At 36.8% G+C, this 23,484-nt stretch overlaps 1 protein-coding gene across 1 annotated transcript; it reads right to left on the bottom strand.

Annotated features, from left to right (window-relative positions):
* Positions 1-1,994: 1,994 nt before the first annotated feature.
* ENDOU (endonuclease, poly(U) specific) lies at positions 1,995-23,484 on the bottom strand. The gene is made up of 10 exons (XM_031938054.1): positions 23,156-23,484; positions 16,976-17,098; positions 15,341-15,397; positions 14,421-14,555; positions 13,959-14,130; positions 11,966-12,165; positions 8,136-8,249; positions 7,288-7,394; positions 5,422-5,564; positions 1,995-3,877 (listed from the first exon to the last, which is right to left on the bottom strand). The coding sequence occupies exons 1-10, from the start codon at positions 23,208-23,210 to the stop codon at positions 3,766-3,768; spliced, it is 1,218 nt and encodes a 405-aa protein (XP_031793914.1). The 5' UTR covers positions 23,211-23,484; the 3' UTR covers positions 1,995-3,765.

The raw sequence follows: 23,484 nt of genomic DNA, 5'->3' as shown, positions 1-23,484 counted from the left end.
ATTTGCGTCTAAGGATAGCCATCTCGATGCATAAAGTGAGGGAGGGAATACATGTACATTTAAAAGGAATAGCAAGTTATACACAATAGAGCTGCAGTTTCATCTGCAATCTTTTTTTTTTTCTATTTCATTGTGTAATAGAAATGCGTATTTTATTTCTTAAGTTTAGAATGAGAGAGATAGACAGAGACATAGAGAGACAGACACACAGAGAGACACAGAGAGACGGAGACAGAGAGATAGACAGAGACAGAGATAACAAAGATTCAATATGGAATGCTGCTCTGGTTCCAACTTCTACTATTCTTCACCTGACTTCCTGGTCATTGACTTTTTCCTTTCTCTTAGCTTCTTCATCCCTCATCTACTTAGTTTTGGTTTTGGTTTTGATTTTAATATTCCACCCCCTTCAAAATTAGAATTAAATAAAAAGCACTGGGTTGTCTGGTAAAGACTGAAACTTCCTGAAGCACAAAGAAAAATGGACTGGTCCATTTGCAGGCAGCTCTGTCCAATCTTCTCTTGATCTATGTCCAAACCATTTTTGAGTAACTCCAAAAAGGTCTTTTACATGTGTAATTGCCCTCTTTAAAAGAAGAGAAAAGTTGACAGTATAAGGTAATAGGAATGCTAGTTTGGAAACGGGAAAGTTGATAGTATTAAGCTATTATAATTAATTTTAGGTCTCTAGTACTAAGCAAATCAATTTACCCTCCTGTATACAAAAAAAACAAAAAAACAAAAAAAACAAAAAAAACTTCCAGAGATGAATGTAGAATCACAGCTTGATGCATAATAAGGAATTTAGAATGAAAGAAATGTCAAAGAGTTGTAGATGAGGAAATTATTTCATTTTCCAAAGGGAACTGGGGAGTGCCTTTTAAGAAGCTAATCACTAATTGTAGAGGGCCTGAACTTTGGAGAAGTATATTTGAAACAAGAATACTTACAATAAGGTATTAACTCAGGGGAATTGATGAAATGATGGTTCTTTAGTACACATATATACTTAGTACTTAATATGGTGATGTAATGATTTTCTAGTTCACACATAATCAGTATGATGTAATGATGTGATTGTAATAGGATTATTTAAGGGCTGAAAAGGACTGGAAATGAGACATTCCATTTTTGACCATCTTTCTGATGACTTGCCTGCCTCCTGCACTCCTTCACTAATTTTAAGACTGGACTAGAATAAAGACTCTAGACTCTATTCCTGACCCTTCTTGTGGTGTCTATCCTGCTGAGACCAAGGCCTCTCCGAAGGACCTCCAGAAAGCTAGCCCAAACATTACAACTAATGACTTTATACCTCCCCCCTCCCACCCCCAGCATGCAAACTAACTGCTACCCCATACTAAGGGATGAGAAAGGAACTTGGTATAATCTTGGCTTAAATGATCAATAATATGGAACATTCTCCTCATTGGTGGAGTCAATAACACATATTTACAGGGCAGAGTTTGTGGGAACAGGAGACAGGAGACATTTTTTTTCAGTCCCAATGGGTTTTTCAATCTCTTTAGCGCCTCTGGCTTCCAGAGTCATGAAAAAGAAGATGTATGAGATTCTAATGTCTCTTCAGAGCCATGGGGGAAAAAAAAGAACTTTGAGAAGAAGTCAACAAGTGATCACATCCTTATTTTCAGCTTGCTACAATTATTCATTTGCCTTTCTAGATTCTCTGGAAAGAATATATTGTGGATTCTAGATAAACCAAAGAGATGCATTATTGTATTTTGCAAAATGGAGAGCAAAGTATAGAGCTATCTGAGCACCACTAGTTACAATACAAATAATGGAGTACTGAGATTGTGCCCTAGGCACTTTGAGGTAAATATGTAGCTCATTACTGAAGAAATTTAGAGCTTTTATATGATATAGCAAACTCTTAATAACCCATGGTCCAATCCCACTCAAAGTCCATATTTGCAGGAAGGTAGTTTGTTGTGTTGCTTAAAAAAGAAAGTCACTCTCAGAGTTACAAGAAATCTAATGAAGTGAAAATATTTATCGGATCAAACAAGAAATCTGTGCATTGCCAGTATAATGAATGATAGAAGAATTACATCAAAAGAAGAGACAGAAACCAGCTTTACTTCAAATCTAGAAAGCAATAGGGTCAGATACACTACATAATCATTGGCTCAAACACTTCACAATGGTACATGGATTAGCACCAAAACACATTCTCAGCTTCCTCTCAGGGATAAACCTGATCTCATCTTTCTTAACAGAGGGCATGACATTTCTACTAGCAAAAGATGAGAACAACATGCAAAATATAGGCCATGTCCTTTAAACAAAGCATTCACAACTTGTCTAACAAGAAAAATAATCTATAAACATCTATAAAGAAGGAAACAATATATTATCTGAGAACCAAAAAGGATATGCTAAGAGATCTCAGGAATATAAAGAGTAATCTCTTTATTCATTTGGTAATTATTGAACATGTCACAAAAAACACTGTGACACAGTCTTTATTGATGATAAGTCCTTTGATTTAATTGTACATATGTGACTTGTTCATGTGTTGTGTATTTATAAAAAGACTCAAATATTGTATGAATGATATAAAGTATTTGATGTTTACATACATGGAAAACTGGCACTCCATTCCAATGATATAATACTGAGACTAGATTAATCTAAATGATGATAATTTTTAAGAAGATTGTTTAAGTCCATTATAGACTTGTTCAGTCTTGAATCCACTGGGATCTATCCTACATAGAAGTAAAAATCTTATTATTCACTTGATGTCAGTGAGTGACATCAAGCTATATGACTCCACCAAAAGAACCTGTTTAGGTCTTTCAGTATATGTAGTCCTTCTCCAATGACACATCCACATGACAGTTGGATGGCCTCAAAAAGTTTAAAATTATTTTTATTTTTGTCATCTCATTTTCATCTTTTCAATGAAGATCACATAGAAAGTTCTGGGACAAATTGATATCTTGCAATTTTTTTTTTTTTTGTAATTACTGCTCTACAGATTATTTCAAGATGCACAAAAAACTGCAGTTGAATAAAAGTATTAGGAGGTAGGATCATCCTTTATAAGATCTCTGAAAGTATCCTTGGTACAGCTCTTATAGTAGACAGAATAACAAAGATCATATTCATCTTATCCTGTTCCTGAATAATTTTAATCTCTTCTGCTAGGTTTTCCTATTGTGAAAACTTTTTGTTCAATGGAGATTATGAAAATTGAGTACAGCTAAAGCTATCACAATATCATTTTTACGTGTTTGTGAATCAATGTTATGCTTAGACAATTGTGGGTGATAGTTTTGTTTATGATAATTACATAGTTTTAATATGGTTTATTAGTTGAGTTCAGTGGTATATTTGAGATTTGTATTGGTGGAATGGTTTAGTATATATGCACACATATTTTTAACTATCATTATTACTGCTCTATAACATGTCAGTGTAAAACAAAAAAACAGTTATCTTGATATTCCTCTCATGGATTTTATCCCTAGTCTGCACTGCAGAAATACTAGACGACATTAGTCTGAATATTCCTCTGTTGCTGTGGTAGCTTTTCGGCCCCTGAATTCAATTTTCCTCTTTTTTTCCTTTTGGGCTTTTCCAGGTTTGCTCACATTATCCTTTTTGCTGATGAATATTTCAGTTTAAATGGGTCAGTGTATAATACTTCCCAACTCCAGTCCAGGTCAGACAGCACCACTGTTCAGGAGGACCTCCAATATCCTTCATATTTTTCCTTGTTCAAAACTCTAATGTATATTAAGACACCACATAGGCTGTAGCAATGTATTTCTTGCCATTTCCATATGCAGTCTTGTCCCAGGTAAAGGTCTTGATGGTCAGGGAATACCCACCCAGACTCAAATGGCACCTATAAAAGAAAAACACACAATCACAGATGCCTTCCATTCTCTCAATTTCTCTGACTCTAGGTTACAGTTTAGCAAACCCAATAGAAGCAGGAATCTTTTTCTGTTTTTAAATATCTAAGTAGACAACATAATACTTTTCTTTAGTTATAGTTTCTGGGGCCTGAAATCTTGATGGCTAGGAAAACATTCTGTAAACCTTAAAACACTAGAGATATAGATTATTATTATCTACTTTCATTTTCTTCTACAGTTTCAACTCATGAACCTTTATTCTGTCTCTAGGGGGGGAAGCGATTATAGACAGAGAATTTTAAAATTTTAGAGCTGAAGGTCTAAAAATTAAATAATTTGCCCAGGACCACATAGTTTCTTAGAGTTATAAAATTTCAAAGCCAGGATTTATCTTAAAGGCCATCTAAATCAATTTCCTTATTATATAGAAAAGGAAAGTGAAACCCAGAGAAATAAAATCTTAGTGAAATATACTCAAGAAATTGGGCAGCTAGGTTGTGAGCATCAGGTCTTGTGTGAGGAAGATGAGTTAAAATCTGAAGTTAGATACATGTGACCTTGGGCAAATCACAGTTTGTCTCAGTTTCCTCCACTATAAAATAAGCAGGAAAAGGAAATGGGAAACAACTTTAGTGTCTTTGCCAAGAAAACTCCAAATGAGGTCACAGAAAGTCAGACTAAGTGAAACAACTAAACAATAACAGTATTCAAGAGGTCTAATATGCCTCCTTTTGTTAATACTTAGTTCGTTCTATTTATTATATATATCATATATGTGTTTTACAGCTTCCTTGGGGAGGTTAAAGAAGCTTTTCTTAAATGAAGTGTTTTTGAACTTTTGAGGGGGTTAACTTAATGAATTCTAGAAGTTGGGACCATTTGAGTCTTTCAGTTGGAGCTGTCAGAAGGAATTTCTATTGGGCTAAAATCTAAATATTTACCAATCAGTACTGTGTGTGTGGAGGGAATTGTAGGTTTTATTTGAATTATTAATATTTTCTATATTACTTTCTTAAGTCTAGGTAAAGAGCAAAACAATAAATCTAGCTCGGATTTGAAGTTTGATGATTTCTGAGGTATCAATGCTCACACTGAAAATTTAACAATTGGCTGTTTTGAGGTGGTTCCAATACACCACTGCTAGAGGCCAGGTGATAAATTATTTTAAGTATGTGAAAGACTATCATTTGGAAGGGAGATGTGTTAAGACCATTTCTCAGATACATAGTAAAGGGGATTCTTGTTCAGGTAGAGGTTAGATCAGATGGCACTGGAAGTTCCTCTCACTTCTAAACTTCATTGATCCTGTGAAGTGACTTAATTCAAGGCAACACAAGTTTGAGCTAGCAGAAGTAGAATTCAATTGCAGGTACTCTGAGATTCAAAGAAAGTTATGTACACAACTAGTCCTAGAGTCAGTTTGTGGAGTAGAACCCTGGTCTCCTATCTCCCCTTTTGGTGGTTGTGAAGTATTCCTAATTCCTAGTTCCTAATTCCTAATTCCTAATATTCCTAGTTAACTTTCACTTACATTCTGCCGGGCCTGCTGATGAAGCACAAGGAATAGAGAGCAAACTCGAACTCAGGACTACTGCCAATGAAAGCTGATCCCACTTCTTTGTAGTAGCCATCCCAGTTGAATTGCATTCCTAACACATCAGGATAAGAGTCCCACTACAGAAAGAAGAGGAAGAAGGGGATGAGCCTTAGGGAAAGGGAAAGTTAGCCAATCTGAACTTTATGAAGTAAGAGAAGGGGGTGACAAGGATGTAAATTTTGAAGGAAATACCTCAAGTCAAGTCAGTTAAGATTTAATGAGCACTCATTACAAGGTCCATAGATACTATCTATGGTTCATAAGGAAACATTAGTATTCCTGAAATTTGTTTATTACCCTGGGAAGGTCAGTTTCCATCCTTTTAAACAATCTTGTTAAGTAAGAGCCAAAATAAAGTTACTACAGCCTGGGCTCTTGTGAAACAATTCCAATATAAAGGAGAAGGGGCATCTGGCATCTCACTTTGAAGTCCACACTTGGAAAATGAGGACAATTTACTGGCACAATTTCCAAAAATATTCTGGCACAATTTTTTTTAACTGTCATTTGACAAGGCATGAAGTTATCAGTCAATTTAAGCAAGCTGAAGCTGATGGGGAAAGTCAGTGACCAGAGTGAACAAAGTAGATTAACTATGACTCATTTGTTTTCCTGACTGAGCTAGAAAATGTTTCCCTAAGTGGCTGAAAAAAATATATGAATACAATGGAATATTATTGTGCTGATAAATATGATGGATTCAGAGAAACTTTAGAAGAACTATATAAACTGATTTAGAATTAAAAGAACAGAACCAGAGAAACAGTTTGCACAGTAAACACAATTATATAAAAGAAAACAATATTGAAAGATTTTAGAGCCCTGATGTAATCTCCAATCATGACTTCAGAAGACTGATGATAAACATGGTTCCCACAGGGAAGTGATAGAATAGAGATGTAGAATGAAAACTGTATTTTCATACATAGCAGCTATGACCCATACTTCTTATAAGAGAAAGCTTTTTTTAAGGGGTAATGGGTGATTTAGATAGTGATAGAGATTTTTAAAAAGGAAAAGAAAAAATCATCAACATTAAAAAAACAGAAGACAAAAAATTCAGAAAGGTACACAAGCAAAAAAGACATTTAAAATATTATCTTATTAAATTTAATATAGATTTTAAAAACCCAACTATATGAAGTAAAAATTCATAATTTCACATACAGTCTTCTTTGTATATTGAAATGTTTTCTTCTCTGTAGCTTTAATTTTGCTTAAACTGGTCTCTTCTATGTCCCCAGAACATTCTCTAATCTCCCTCTTTGTACCTTTGCTTGTACTGTTTCCTGTGTCTGGAATGTTCTCCCTCTTAATTTCACTTGCTGAATTCCTGTATAACCTTTAAAAAAGGTAGTTTACTCAGAAACTACTTTCTCTTAGCATTGTACCCATGGAAGGTACTAAATAAATGTTAATGGATTGATCATTATCAGTGTACTAGTGTGTAAGTTCAGGAATAGTCTCATTTAACTGATGTAGCTACCTGTGGTTCCTACATAGGATTCAGCAAATATTAGGTGCTTAATAACTGTAACCATTTGTTGAATAAAAAATTTCCAGTTATTTTGAAGTGAAAGAAAGAGAACAATGTGACTCCCTTCCTTCTTCTCAATACAGAGTATCATCAAACCAAGCTCACTTTCTGGTAGGGAGCCAGGCTTACCATCCCCAATATTGAACTGCTGATAGAAAAGCAATGACAGCTTTGTCATCTCTAGATTGAGGATGTTAAAAAGAGGGAGTGGGAACATCCAAAAAAGATTTTTTCCAGATAAAAGAATAGTCTTCAAGACTTACCGGCCCATCGTAATTATGGCTATAATAGTCCACCAAACCCTCCTTTTCCTGCAGGTAGAAGCGGATCCAGTTATGAAATCCTGTCACCTTTCCCTTTTTCACTTCACCTAAAACAACAAAAAATTTCAAGGTTGATCATTCACCCTCTGAGACTCCTTTGAGATTCCAAGAATGTTTTACTTCATGGGGATCGTAATGCCTAGATTTCTGCACCTAAGGTAAATTTTCTACCATTCTAGACAGAAAGGAATCTCTTCATAGGTTTGTTGAACTTTCTTTCCCAGAATTTTCCATTCTTTACACTCAGGAAATTTCTTCCTTTGTGTTTATACTAGCTTCAAGTTTTTCAGATTAGACTATCTGGCATAAGTGTCCTGCAGTTCTCCAAAGATAAGGAGCTCTGGTTGTGTCATAAAGGCTCAGACTGTGGAAATCAGGTGGTCTATAGATGATCTGGAGGAAATAAGGGGAGGAGATAATCATAGGCCCTTGTTCCAGCTTTAAAAACTGGAAAACAAAGATACAAAAATGAATGCTACCTAGAAACAAATCTTCTCTATGGAGTCTCCCATTTAAAACACTGTTTAGAAATCCCACTGTTCAAAGTTCTCACCAACTTGAATTCTTCCAGGGGAGAGACTGCCTCCAAAAGCACCCTTGTCTCCTCTAGCATGGACTGGTAGACTGATTGGGGAAGAAAACAAAAAGAAGAAGGAAAAAATTCCTTCCTACTTATTGGCATGATATCTAGTCCTCTAGTCTGAGTTGGGTCTCCCAGATCCTTGACTTAGAAAAATAAGTAGTGTCCCATTCATCTTCCTCTCAACCATCAAACAGAAAGGTCTTACCTGAGAAAACATGTTCAAAACCACTGGAATCACCCTCATCATTGCCACGGGAATACAACCCAAACCACATGTTCTTTAGTTCACTGACAAATTCTTGTTTTGAACTGTATCTGTCTGGGAAAATGTATACAGACAACTCAGAATCTAACAATTGATATGGACTAAATTTTAGTTATCAGAGGAGAGGATATTAATGAGATTCAATCAAGCAACAAAAATTAATTGAGATTATACTATATAAGCAATGCAGTTTTAGGTATATAGAAAATGGGAAAGACATATCAAAAAAGATTCCTTAACTCATAAGAGTTAGGAAACAATATATTATTTTAAACAATTATATTTTTGTAGGAGATGTGGAAAAATAGGCACACTAATGCACTGTTGGTGGAATTATGAACTAATTAAATCATTCTGGAAAATCATTTGGTATTATGACCCAAAGGCTATAAAATTGTGCATACCTTTGATCTAAGTCTGTATTCCAAAGAAATTAACAAATAAAAGGAAAGGAAAGGAAAAGAATCTGTATGTACAAAAATATTTATAGCAGCTATTTTTTTTTTTTTGTGGTAGCAAAGAATTAGAAATTGAAGGGATGCCTATCAATTGGAGAATAGCTGAACAAGTTGTGGTATATGATTGTGATAAAATGCTATTGTGTTATAAAAAATGATGAGCATGATAATTTCAGAAAAACCTAGAAAACATTGTACACAGTTATAGCAATACTGTAAGATGATCAACTATAAATGATTTATCAGTTCTCAGTAGTACAATGATCTAAGTCAATTTCAAAGGACTTAGGAAAAAAATTAGCTATCCACCTCCAGAGAAAGAACTGACTGAATATGGATGCAGATTGAAGCACACTTTTTAAAAATACTTTCCTTCTTTTTGGGGGGCGGGGGATTGTCTTTGTTTTCTTTCACAACATGACTAATAAAGAAATATGTTTTGCATGACTGCACATGTATAACCTATTTAGAATTGCTTGCCTTTTCAAAGTAGGGGGAGAGGAGGAAGGAAGGGAGAGAATTTGGAACTCAAAAGTTAAAAATATATAAATTTTTTTGAAAAATTAAAATTTAAATAAATAATAAATATCTGGGCTGGAATAGTAGTAAAGTTTCAGAAAGGAGGTGGGACTTTGGGATAGGCTTTGAAGAATGTAGTAGGATCTTGCCTGGAGCAGAGTGAGAGATTTAGGAAATATTCTGAGGAAGAGAAAAACCCAAACAATGTCAGGAAAAAAGCATGTTAAAGAGTTATGTATAGAACTACCCCCTTCCCTCAGTGGAAATCTGATTTCACTGTGTTCCAATTCAAAAGTCAAGAGGCCCACAGAAAACATTCCACCTGAGTAGGGACCCAACCAGAAAGGTTTCTCCCACAGGAAGTGATTGGATTTCTTAACCTCAGAGTGATTGTCTTGGATGCAATTCAAGACATTCATATGAAAACAAATTGAGAATCCCAGGCTGTGCTTGGGCAGAAATTTGATAGAAAAAGCAAAATTAAGGGAAGTACAGGATTCTAGAGTAGCAAAGAAACTCAATATTCAGCAAGAATGTGGAATAATAAGCATAGGATCACAGATTTAGAGCTGGAAGAGAACGTTAGAGGATAATGAATCTAATAACCTCATTTTACAGAAGAAGAAACTGAGGCACAAAGAATGGAAGTAATTTGCTTACATTTTTTAACTAATAAAAGTCTGAGGTGAAATTTGTTTTCTTTTTCTTTCTTTCTTTTTTTTTTTTGGCTAGGCAATGGGGTTAAGTGACTTCCCCAGGATCATACAATTAGTAAGTGTTAAGTGATTGAGGCTGAATTTGAACTCAGTTCTTTCTGACTCAGGGTGGGGGCTCTTCACTGTGCCATCTAGCACCTGAGGTAAAGTTTTAAGATCCTTTAAGGTCTGACACTATCTACAAATCCATACTGCCTCATCATACTGATTATAACAGGCAGTGTCCTATTGTGAATTGAAAGAGGACCAGAAGACCTAAGTTCAAGAATTGCCTCGGACATATAGTAGCTATGTGATACTGGGCACAGCTTTAAGACTGTATAGAAAAATTGCCAATATGAATCAGTAAAAAGAGAGTTGCTCTTTCAAGAATTTCCTATACAGTTGAAATTACAAGTCTGGATACAAAAATAATAATAATAACTGACATTTAAACAGCATTTAAAGATTTATAAAGTGTATTATTTACAACAATCCCATAAGTAGCACAAAAATTGTTATTTTCAATTTTACAGAAGAGCAAACAGATTCAGAAAAATAAAATAAATGTCCCAAGGCCCCAAGGGATCTCCAAGAGAAGTGAATAGAGTGCTGCACATGGAACCAGGAAAACCTTAATTTGAATCAGGCCTTAGTTGAATCAGACATTTACTAACTATATAACTTTAGTCAAGTCACTTATCCTGCCCTGTATTTGCCTCTGTTTCCTCAACTATAAAATGGGGATAATTACAGCATCTACCTCACAGAATGGTTGTGAGAATCAAATGTAATAATGTTTATAAAGTACTTAATATAGGACCTGGCACAGAGTAGGTGCAATAGAAATGCTTCTTCCTATTCTTTCTTTCCCCCCCATTATACAGTCAATATGTCACTGAACTAAGACTCAAATGTAGGTCTCCTGACTCCAAATTTGATATTATGTCATTATGCTATGTTGGAAGAAGAAATTATTATGTGACAAACCTAAAAAATGGACTTCTTTCAAGTAGAAGAAATAAGAGGATGCCCATTGTCCCTGATGGCAATCACTCAGGACCCTGGGCCTGGGTACTACCTTACCATAATGGTTGAGAAGACAACTCACAGAGGTAGGAGTTTTGGGAGAAGTAATGGCCAATGGAGTTTTGGGAGAAATAATGGCTAATAAGCTTGTTATTTTGAGGCAGAGAGAAAGGAAAGAACAGGGAAATGGAAATGAATCCCTGATTTAGTGTAAGAAGATAGTTTACCAAGCCAAGAAGTTGTGCCAACCAAAAATACCTTTGGCTTAGACTTCATTTGCATCAAGAGCCTGTAAAGTATAGAGGTTTCCTTCCTGTGTCTTTGTTGCTTTTTGAGATTGTTCCCACCCTCTTAGTTTCTCAGTAAAAGCGTTTGCAAATTAGAACATATCTTGTGCAAGTATTCCCTGGTTGGTTAGTAAGGGAGAGTGAAGTCAAGGACAGGCTAGCTTTGTGAGATGCTAGCAGCCAACTTTCCAAGTCATCTAAAGGATTCCCCTCTCTCCCTCACAAAGGGAAGGGAGTTACCTAGAGGGAACTTGGGAGGAAAACTACATCTGTCTCTTCATTGGATTTGGGGGGGGAGGGATTTAGTTAAACACTCCTCTTCCATGCCAAGCTCTGCCAGTAATTTTGACCTTTCAAGTTCTCTTCTCATTTGATAAAATTTATAGAAATTCATTTGCATAATTGGAGGGGAAGATTCAGGATATATATATACACACACACACACACACACACTATTTTAAGCATTTGCTCTACTCCTGGTATTGTTCTAGGTCCTAGGAATACATATACAAGAACACACAAAAAAGGCAATCTCTACCCTCAAGTAGCTTACACTCTAATAGACATGGAATATACTGATTATTGAAGGTTTTGAAAACCAGATATGATCTCCATAGAGTTTAGTCATCTTTCCATTCCCCATGTTCTGTTTTGCCCTCTTCTCTAGATCTTGGCTAGAATCCACATGCTCTGAAGATCCCTTTCATAAACCTTCTCCATTGCCTTTCCATTGCTTCTCCATTGCCACTCTCTCTTCTTTCAAAAAGCTGGAGCTCACTCACTTTTTTGATGGAGGAAGCCATAGAGTTCCTTCATGACTGCTGTCTTCATTATCTCTTGAAGGAAGATGTCCTGTTCCTGAAGCTGCTGAGAAGTGAAATGTTCCCCTTGACCTGTCACCCGCTGGTAGTTATTGAGTAGGTTGATGAAAGCAGCATAAGTTGGTTTGGAGAAGAGTTCTTCATTTACATAGCTGTAGAGCCTAAGTGACATCATGAGAAATTGGGATCAGGTCTCATAGCAGAACAAAAACTATTGTCCCATAACAGAGCAGGAAAAGGTTTGATGTTATGAACTATCTCTTACAAACATGCAATGCAATTCCTATGCTTTAGGTCATACTTTGTCTCTTGCCCTCCACTCTCCTTCTCAGACTGACATCCTTAAATAACCTAAAAAAACCTCAAAAATTGCTGACTTCAGAATGATGGTATGAGATTAAATCTGATTACTGATTTTCTATGCATATGTACCCAGGCATAGAATATGCATATATTCTATGCAGAGTATGTTTATATATATATACATATATAGCATATTACATATACATATATATTATTTACATATATATACATATAACCATAACCCCATTTATATGAGGAGGATATTATAGTCTTAAACCAGAGTCCTACAACTGTGACTTCCCCTCAGTTCAGTGACTCAACAGCCAGGGCACACTACCTTTGAATTTCCTCTAGCTTTCATCATCATCATCATCATCATCATCACCATCATCATCACCATCATCATTCCCTCTTTCTCCCATATCACTCACTCTCATGTAAGAGTTAATTCACTTATTCATCTCATTGTTTTCTTTCTCCCTGAACCGGCTAATAAACTTGTAAGCACTCAACACAAACACTATGTTTTGGTCTATGTTCTTTCCCTCATCACATCCAGGCTAGTTTCCATTTACTTAGAAACCAACACTACCCTTGAGGCAACTTCCTGAAACTTTTAAATAGACCTGGGGAAGAACCCTATGAAATCACTGAACACTGCCTACTCTCACAGACCTAACAAATAGAAGTTCTGCCTTTATCATTCTGCCCCATAGTATCTTTAATTTCTGACAAGTGTAAGACTACCACAGCTCCCACTATAATATGTTACACACCAGAATATAATATACAGTATTCTGAGCTGAAAAGGAATCGGTATAAACTGTTATTCACTGGAAGCCTATTGCACACCAGTGTGGTATGTCTGACTGAGAAACTCTGCTAACTACCAGATTTCACTACGAACTCAATTCCTCCTTCCACCTTGTTTTTGGGATGCAGTAGTATGACGAATTAGAGCTTGACCTGATATAGTCAAAGTTTACAATTTTTTCTCACCCACATCCTTGCTTTCATTGATTCAAAAATAGAGATTAACACTCCAGAACTTCATGGACAACTAGGACTAAGCAAGTGCAATGACTTTGTCTAGAGTCCCTGCTTTGGTGCAAAACACTATCTTCAGTCCATGAAGGGGGAAGGGAAGCTGGCAAGAAGGTCAAGGACTGGCTCAGAAGTTACCTAGGAAGGGGAGAGGAAATGGAGGAAAACCTAAGTGTACTAATTCTTACATTACATGCTTTTTGTCACTAGATTCCTTGGCTAGTTCTTGCCTCAGGTGTTTTTTCACCTTTCCAGTAGAAAGATTCTACAGTCATTCCAGACAATCCTAAATCTCTCTAGTGGTTTCTTCCATGATCTTTTATTACGCTTCAGCACCTAAGTCAATAAGAAGAGCTCTCTAATTACAATTTAATTACACTCTAATTTCAATCTCTCCAGTTATGATAATCTTTCTTTCTTAAATCTTCTCTCCATATTCCATACAATCTCCCTTAGGTCATAGTTTTGTACATTAAATGTCTTCCCTTTCTAATTTACTGTTACCCTTCTGTTTCTCAGCTAAAAGATTTAGAAATTTTAGGCTCAAAAGAAATAGGAATGGGAAATAAAACAGGAAAGAAAATTTTGGAAAAAAAGGAAGACTCACGGCTCTGGGCATCGATCCACTCTGTCATTTGTCTCCGAGGGGAAGATACGGTTCTGACTATTGAGAATGATATCTTCCTTCTGAGCTTTGTTGTTGTCTACCTTGTAGATTTTCTCTGAGATAATCAGGAGTTCTTCATTGGTGATACCATCATTGCTTTGAGAGAAACCATCTAGGAGGAATGACCATTTGAGGAATGAGGAAACCATCTAGAGCAGAATGTGGAAGAGCTGAAGAGAGGGATTCAGAACAGGCAAACCTCTCTGCTCACTCTCTCTAGGTACCAAAAAGAGAAAAAGAAGCATGCAGGAAAGTCATCTGCATATGGGATGATTCCCCCATTAGTTTCCCTGGAGGTGGGGGGTATGCAAGAAATTGTGTGGGATCAATCGCACTTTCCTCCTCTGGCATTCCTCTTTTTTTGGATAGAGTATGATTAGAAGTCATTACAGAAGAGCTCACCATGGGCACACACACTCTCATAATCTTCACAGCAGTTCCCAAACTCCTGGCATTTTGAGTTGCAGTGGCATGGATGGTGTTTGTCAAAGGTTTCGCCACAACGGCCTTGGCAAGAATTAGGTGCCAGATACAGATCTAAAATGATGAAGAGTCAAGGGTTAATTGTATATAAGTCTTCCCAACAAAAACAAGCTGATCTATGAGGTCAACTCTCCCATAAACCTGGATAAAGGTCATTTTGTTGTTTCTTTACAACTTCAGACAGACAGAAAGAAGGTAAGGGGAATTGTTTCTTTTTAAAGATCTCCAGGAAAAACATCAGTCTAATTTTGCTCATACCCCTCAGTCAGGAAATCAATGTCTAATGTTACTTTTTCTGATTCTCTTTTCCTTTGTTCCCATCCTTTCAATGCATCATTGACTCTACATGAAACTTCCTGGAATCTGAATTTAGAATTTTTTTTTTCCCTGAGGCAATTGGGATTAAGTGACTTGCCCAGGGTCACACAACCAGGAAGTGTTAAGTGTCTGAGATCACATTTGAACTCACATCCTCTTGACTTCAGGGATGGTGCTCTATCCACTGTATCACCTAGTTACTCCAGAACCTAGAATCTTTATGCTAGATCCGTCCCAGTCAAATAAGGCTTATTCTTTTTCAAATTTCTGGAAACCAGGACCTCTTAATACTGACCAGAGGGTCAGTAGCATATCTTTGGAGGCCCAACCTTGTATATTCTGGCTTCATCCAAATTTGACATCATTATTGCTAATAATACAACTTCTCTCCTTACCTCCCTCATCATTTTCTCTCTTGACCTTTGTCTTCTCTCCCTTCTTTTCTGTAGGTGTCAATATTTTTAGGACCAAGGTTCAGAGATTTGGGATTTCTAAGCTTTAGGGGAAGTTAAGAAACCTACTACTGGCTGATGCTGGTTCTTCCCATTCTGTTTCCTTTTCTTGAAGTTCTTCTTTATCTAAAGGACATAAAAAGAAAATGACAAAGCATTCCCTTGAATGTTGGCCTCCCCAGCTTCACCAAAAATGTATAGTTTAGTTACAATTACAGGATTATAGTATGATTACTAAATATCAGAAAATAAAAAGGTAGAAGTATGACAAAGAGGCCCGAATGGGAAACATGTGAGAATAAACTATTGAAAAAAGCCAGAAAGTGTCATATCCAAGAAAGAAAACAAACAATCTCACTTTATATAAAACTTGAAATATATTTTTATTTTTATATTATATATACATATTTATATATTTACATTATATAAAAATATTTTTATATTTAAAACTTGAGATAAAATATTGAACACAAATGACATCTTACAGAATAGTTATTCCTTCTACAAATGGATCATTTTAATTACAAAAGGAATCACACCATAAAAGACCTTCATAAATTCATAAATTTTAAATTACAAAAATTCAATTTACATGCAGCTCTTTAGGCTAGTACGTAAAACAACACAGACTGGCAGAAATATTTACTTGTGAATCTGAGGAGAATCAAATACAACTTCCTTCACGTGAAATGCTTTTCAACAAAAAATAACCAAAATAAATTAAAAACCAAACAATACCTAATGATCTAATTATCAAATTACATAATCTGACTTTCATATGTCTTATATATTGCAAAGGAAGAGGTATGCTAATAAACATTTAACAGCTAGCTTTCCAGAGAAAAATGTATGCATAGCATACTTTTAAATTTGATCTGTATTACAATATTTTATTAATTATTTTCCTAAGTATAAACAAAAAACAAACCAATAAATGAAGCCCTGATTTGTAGTATTTGTGAATTTCTAAGTTATAAATGCTCATATTGAAAATTTAACTATTAGCCCTCACCAGTCAGTTAGAACTGACAAATTGAGCACATCACTGACAAATTTATCAGGAGAACCTTTGCTCAATCCAAACCCTAATCAACTTGTTGGCAAGTTAAGACCAGAATTTTTGTCAGAAAAGAGACCCTCCCAGGAAACTGGACATGATCTAGGGCCTTGAAGGGAAGACACAGGAAATTGCTGATTAGCTAGCTACATTTTGGGTTAAAAGGACTTTTGTGGGCTGACCTAATAACCTACCCCATTACATGTAACCTTATGTCTAGGAGAAAATATGTCCCAACTTCTTAACAACTGACCCACTACTCAAATTTTTGGAATAACAAGCAAAGGTACTGCATGTACTTTAAAATACCAGTCTGATGGAGGATGGGAGGGGCCAAAGAGAACACATCCTCATTTCATTTTATGTTTGGAAAATCAAAGATGGAGTACTTGTCATAAAGAGGGAGAACCTGAGCTCTTGGCTCTGGGCCAGAACAGAAGACCGTGAATCTTATTTTTATGTATCTGGGTTAGACTGAGAGCCTCCTCCCAAGAATCTCATGTAGTCAGTACTCTATCAATGTTCTGACTTAGTGCGCCTCCACCCAGAAGACTGTGCTGAGCCACTAGCAGCCTAAGTCAATATGAATTTTAGTCAGGGAGAGGATATGCGACTCCATGGACCTGGTGTTCTGCAGAGTGACTCACTTGTACACAGTTTCTCATAATCTTCACAGCAGTCTTTGTGTTGGTCACACTGACGGTTACACTGGCAATCAGCTGCCTTGTTAAATCTCTCTCCACAGCGGTGTACACATGATTCCATTGAGCCTATTGGCAGTAAGAGATGTAAAGTCAGGCTTGTGGTGTTGCCCTTCTCACTGGACCAGGACTCCACAATAGCTAGAAACTCCAGGAAAGATTCAGAGACAAGGAGAGTGGCCCCAAGAGAAAGGAAAGTTCAGCTATTCCCTGCTCAGAGGACACTTTCTTTTCTTCTTGACAATATGATCCTCTTAGTTGTTTTAGGACTTTATATCATTCCAACTCAACCACTTCTCTTCTATCCCTTTTGTCCTATGTTATTCCATACTGTAATATTCCCCCTTTTGTCCTTGTTCCTTTCTCTTTTGCCCCTTCTATTACTTTCATAATCTCCATCCCATCTCTTCCGGAAAGGAAATATAAATCCCATTCCATTTATCCTTTCTATATTGCTTGTCCTGCTAGTGTCTGAAGCTGAAATTTAACTCAGGTCCTCTTGACTATCAGCACTCTATCCACTGTGCCATCTAGCTGTCCCTGTAATACTAATTAATCTAGAATTAAAGTTATAAATTCCACATTCATTTCAAGATCTGGATCCACAGACCACCTCCCTAAATCTAAGCAGCTATTGTGCAGAATATGTGTGATCCTCCTTCTCTCTCTCCCTTGTTCTCCTTGCCTTCCTCTACTTCCTTCACTCCTCTTTCTGCTTCTGTCTCTGTCTCTCCCTTTCTGATTCTGTTTCTCTTTCTCTCTCTGTCTCTCCTCTCTATAATTGTCTCTGTCTCTGTCTCTCTTTGTCTCCCTGTCTCTCTCTGTTTCTCTCTCTCTCTCTCTCACACACACACACACACACATACAAAATAGATGTTCTACAAGAAATAAAGTATGACCTCACAAGGCACACCTAGAAAAGTAACTCATCACAGTCCTTCTAATGAAGGTGGATCACCATTTTCATCTTCAAATAAAAGAACAAGCACTTAGCAAAGGGTCAGGACTATAGTTAAGCTTGTGATTCAATTTTGACTCACTCTATGCTTAGAGAAAATATGAATTTCAGAGTGAAGTTCAGATTATCAATACAGTTAGGATTTTTAGACTCTTGGCTTCTTATTGTTAGAATTACGACTGTAGATTAAAGTTGATATCAGAATTGCTGTTGGTATGTGTTATGGGCCAGAACTCTGTACTTGAAACAAGGATTCTTACAAGATACTAAGTGGAATTGATAAGACAATGGTTATCTAGTTTAACATGGTGATTTAATAGTTCTCTAGTTCAGTATGATTGATTTAATCTTACAACAAATAATGGTTCCCTAGGGATATAATGATTGGCTTATAAATCAGTATGATGAATGGATTTAACTATAATAGAGCATATAAGCTGGGACAAACTCAGCAGATTCATTCCATCTTCATCAGCTTTGTGGTGGCTGACCTGTCCTCCTGCTCACCCCACTGAGACCAAGTCCGTCTGAAGGGCCTCAAGAAAGCTAGCCAGGCCCCAGGCAAGGAGGCAATAAAGAATTTGGACTTTAACACCTGGCTATTCTTGTGGTGATTACTGAAATGAAGGTTGCTCCAAGACCTCCAGAAAACCAACCAGAAAACTACAAGTATGGAGATGAATTATAGTTATAGTGATTATATGTGAATTTTGATCATGATTTGGGTTAGAATTGGATTTGATAAAAAGGCAATTATCAAATTGGGATTTGAGTTAATTTTTAAAATATGGTAAAGACTGAGAAAGTTTAGGATCAAATATAGAATCAGTAGTGAGAAGAGAGTAGAATATATTATAACAGGATTAGACCAATACTTCACAATTAGGGAACACAGTGTTAAAATGAGTTTTGAATTATGTTTCGGGTTATGGTATGAGATGAATCAGATATTAGAGCTAGGTTTTGGGTTAAGGTTCACTGTGAGCTGCCACTTCTTAGAGGAGCTTCAGGATTGTTGCAGGGGGTCCATGAATGTGTTCTTAGTCTCTATTTAGCTTCAGCAAAACATGTAGCATTAATCCAACTACTGTTGGGCTTGTAAAATTGTTTAATGTCAATGCTTAAAAAGGTTGAGAACCACTAGCCTTAGATTAGGTGCAGAGCTAGAAGTTACTAATATGGCTATAAATTGAAAAAAAAATTGTTTTGTGTTTGGATTAAAAGTTATTTAATATTAAGTTTTAATGGCAAGTTTTGCCTTAGGGGTCAGATCTCATTTCTAGTTTACATATGGTTTAGGGATTATAATTAAAATTCAAGCTAAGTTAAAACATGTCTAATATTTTAGTACCCAAGCAGCACCAAGTCTGAGGTATAAAACAACCAAATTGGCTGGAGGATGTGAATTCATTAATTGGGAACCTCATTTAATATCTTAAATCTGGTGGCCTCCCTCTGTATTCTTTAGTCCCATCTCTTGAACATGCTTTACCTACCTGAAAGCAAAAACAAAAGAAAAAAAACAACACACAACCTTTAGTTTTATATCCAGTGGTATCCTGGAGCCTTCTTATCCCGTTCATCAGCTCTGAGCTGCTTAAAATTTCAATCATTCATTTACGGATTAGACATCAGCAACCACTACAAAATCAGAACTATTTATTATTTTGCTAAGTGTCTATACTTAAGAAGGGAATGGAAGAAATGTTATTCATTCAGAGTAAACTCTTTTGAGTCATGAGTACATTTCTCCCTCCTCCCCAAAGAACTGGTTCTCAAACATTTACCAGCATAATACCATCTATAGAATTGTTGGGCCCAGAATCCTGAGAATCTCTCTTACATTTTATAAAGAAATGTCAGGATATCAGCGAAGACAAAATTGATGAAAGATCTGTAAGAGCAACCCTTTGTGATTCAAGTGACTCTTTTTCAGAAGATGAGTTCAGTCCAATATGCACAGATCTCTGTGGCCCAAATCCAGAAATATAAAGGGGAAAATGTCTAAGAATTGGTAGTAGCTAGCCAGTTTAGAATCAGGCCTATGAAGGAGGATAGCCAGAACCCAAAGAAAAGAGAAAGAAGAAAAATTAGGAATCCAGAATAAACAAATTTAGTGGAAAAATTGAACCATTCAATTCCAGTTATTAGAGCCTGTTTAAGGAATAATGTAAAATTGAAGTTAGCTAGGTGACTCAGGAAATAGAGAAAGTCACAAGGAGTCAAGAAGAGCTGAGTTTGAAATCCTGCCTCAGACACTTTCTAGTTGTATGAGTCTGGACCAGCCACTTAATCTGTATCTTTCTCAGTTTTCTCATCTTAAAATGGCTACCTCACAACATTGTTGAGAGAATGAGATTATGCAAGTAAAACACTTTGTAAACGTTCAAGTACAACATAAATACTATCTATACTATTGGTATGTTTTAGGGGAACCTCAATGTTTCTTTAGAGAGGAGAAGGAGAAGTTAGAAATATACTTGGATTTGGTCCCCAGGAGGATCCTCTGTGGTAACTGGTTCTTCACATTTTTATCAGTGACCTTGGGTTCTAAAATGATCCAGACTTTGGCACTGGGAGGAAAGAATGGAGTTAAAGGACCTTCCCCCTGCCATTCTGGGATATGCAAAGATGTTACTGGATTACAGGCACTAGTCACTCTGACTAATTCACTCTAATTCTTCCACTCAGCATCCACCTCATTCTATTTCTGTTTATTCAGACTTACATGAAGCCACACGAATCATGGCCCCACCTTCCTCTCTCCTCTTTCTATCATCTTCTTTCTTGGGTGTAATATGTGTCTGACTTTCTGTCTTTCTCTTAGTCTCAATTCTTCTTCTTCCACTCTCTGATGAAACATTTAATCTCCCTGTTTAACTCTCTTATCTTCCTGATTTCCTTAGGCTAGCCCTACAATAAATCCATCTTCTTCCAAACCTCTTTCCTAAAGTACTATCAACAATACCCACCAAAGAGAATTTAGCTCTAAAGGCCTAAGCCTGAATCAGTAGTAATAGTAATCTTTACATCTCTAGCCTTCAGCTCCTGGATCAGAATACAGATGTTATATGTTTGTGTTCCACTGGAAGTCCTAGTTAACTATTTTCAGAGGGACAATCTCTTTTAGGATTAATTTCCAAGGCCTTAGCTTTCCCTCCAAATTCCCTCAAAAATGGTTCCTCAAAACCCACAATGTAGACATTCCTGGGATAATACACTTTCCGTCCATTGTTTTGACATTTTGGTCTAGCAAACAATATACACAAAAACAGAGTCTCTTTTTTTCACTGACAGATGGGAAATACTTGGGGCATACATATATATCTTACAACAGGAGCACATAAATTCACTCAATTCCATAGAAGAAGCATCTCAGGCTTTACCTCTAGAGCTCATTTTTTTTATTCCTTCTATAAGTAGCTGAACAAGATTCAGAGGCTGAATGAAGGGAGGAAAACTTGCTTTCCTCTTCCTATTCAGGAAAGCCCAAATCATCTTCCAACCTCCTCTCCTTATACTTCATAGTATAAGGAAAATCCTCTTAGCCAAGGATTCTCAATACACTTTCCATTATTCTGCGCCTAACAGAATATGGAGGCAGGGGCTAGGGATGAAAATTTCTGTATCTTAGAGCTGTGTTCAGGATGGATAACTACTTGGTTCCCAATAGCAGTAGAGGGAAGGAAAGCCAAGAATCCCATCCTGTGTAGGATGATCAGGGTCTTGCCTTGCCCTCTTCTAAGTCTTCCTCATCCACATCCTGGTTGGACATAGCCTTCCTTCTTAAAGAGAAAATTGTTTCCCTCCATGTAAATTGGGGAAGACTTGAAAGAGGTGGGTAATAGTTGTTCTGTCTACAGGAGAGAAGAGCACCTCAAGGTTGGAAGAGGGAGATTCTCCTTAGAATTATGCCTGTATGTAATAGAGAAAGAGAAGGTGAAGAACTTACAGGAATTCTTTTTCTGTATTTTATTTTCATTATTTCTGTTTCCCCTATGACCTATATAATATGTGCAGGCTCATATTTACTTGAGCCTTGGCCAGCTAGAAACATATTTACTTAACCTGAGCTGATGTCATTTATTGGAATTTGACATTTATCGATATTTAGTCTATTAGCTGGACCACTGTCTGCTTGATTAAGCCTAAAGGCCTGATTTTCTGTTTCCTAGAAATCAGGAGATTTCAGGGAAACAGAAATCTTCCATTCCAATCTCTCCAAATAGCAACAACCAATTAGATGCCTCCCCTTTCCCTTCTCAGTGCTCTCTTACTTGTGATGTAATTTCTTGTATAAAAGCTATGTATCTTTACCACTTCTTTAGCCCTTCTACTGTGAGCTTTCTCTTTCTTATCTCGTGATGGGATGGCTCATCCTCCCGAGGTTTTCAATAAACAACTTTTCTGCCTTCTACTGAGTGATCTCTGAGCCGTCATTTTGGGTAAGGGTCTTCTAAATCCCTCACATGCCTGTGATCCCTTTATTAACATATATTGCTATCCACCAAGACTTGTGTAGTCTGGGAATTTCAGAAAGTGAGTTATTAAAATTATTTCTTAGGTACCCATTCCCCTTGAGGCAGATTCTTCTGTCATTTGCAGATTCATTTGTGCAGTCCCAGTCACAGATAGAATTTTCCCCGCCCTTTATTAGAAAGATACTCCCTAAGTTACCTCAGAGATTGCATGTCTTCTTGAGACTAACTGGAGAGGATTTTCAGGCTCCCTCTTCCATCATCCACGTAAAAGTCAATGTGGTGTAATTACCAGGACTCTTTTAGGATAATATTATAGACATTGAAACTCGGGTTCCCTTATCAAACATCTCAAAAGATGATCAAGCACCTCAAATATAAAGAGTCTACAATGGCAGCATCACACTGCCCATCAGCTCATAATAACATGCCAATTTGGATCCAGTGGGACCAAGGGATTTATTTATTTATTTTTTTGTTATAGATAATTCTCCTGCATGATAATCCCATCCACACAAGTGCCCAAGTACCTTTAGACCAACATGGGGTCCTAAGAAGACAATCAGAGGGAGAATCTTGGCTTTAGGGAAGAACTATCTCCTCCCCTGCCTTCATTATTTTCTCAAGCTCTCCAGTGCTTTTCTTCTTCTACCACCTACATCCATTATATTTCTTTTCCCAAGTACTCACCAGCCCAGGCTAGCTTGCAGATCAGGGCTAAGAACAGGAGGTCCCTGGTTCCCATGATGAAAAGGCAGAAGAAGCTGATTGCTAGTCTTTCATGTATTACTGGAGGGATCGAACAAATTCTAAATGAGCCTATCTTCTGGACTGAGCCTTTTAAAGACCCAAGTCTTGTGGAGCTGGTGCTTCCAGATTTTTTCAGGAAGAAAAAAAAAGTGGGGAGGAAACTCTAGTGGGCAGGAGGCAGAGATGAAGGTGGGGCCCTGAAGCTGTTTGAAGCCAGAAAGAAGGAGCCTCAGCAGGCAGGTAATTCCAGCTATTTGTGACTTCCCTCT

The sequence above is a fragment of the Sarcophilus harrisii genome, chromosome 5 (assembly GCF_902635505.1).
Source record: "Sarcophilus harrisii chromosome 5, mSarHar1.11, whole genome shotgun sequence".
NCBI classification, from domain to species: Eukaryota; Metazoa; Chordata; class Mammalia; order Dasyuromorphia; family Dasyuridae; genus Sarcophilus; species Sarcophilus harrisii.
Note: the sequence above shows the minus strand (reverse complement) of the source record. Positions and strands in the feature narration are given on the sequence as shown.

Coding starts and splice junctions, on each gene's coding strand:
- ENDOU (XM_031938054.1), bottom strand. CDS start 23,210: ATGGGAACCAGGGACCTCCTGTTCTTAGCCCTGATCTGCAAGCTAGCC. Junction 14,556..15,340: donor AGAACCAGCATCAGCCAGTA/GTAGGTTTCTTA, acceptor TCATCATTTTAG/ATCTGTATCTGGCACCTAAT. Junction 12,166..13,958: donor GTGGATCGATGCCCAGAGCC/GTGAGTCTTCCT, acceptor GATGTCACTTAG/GCTCTACAGCTATGTAAATG.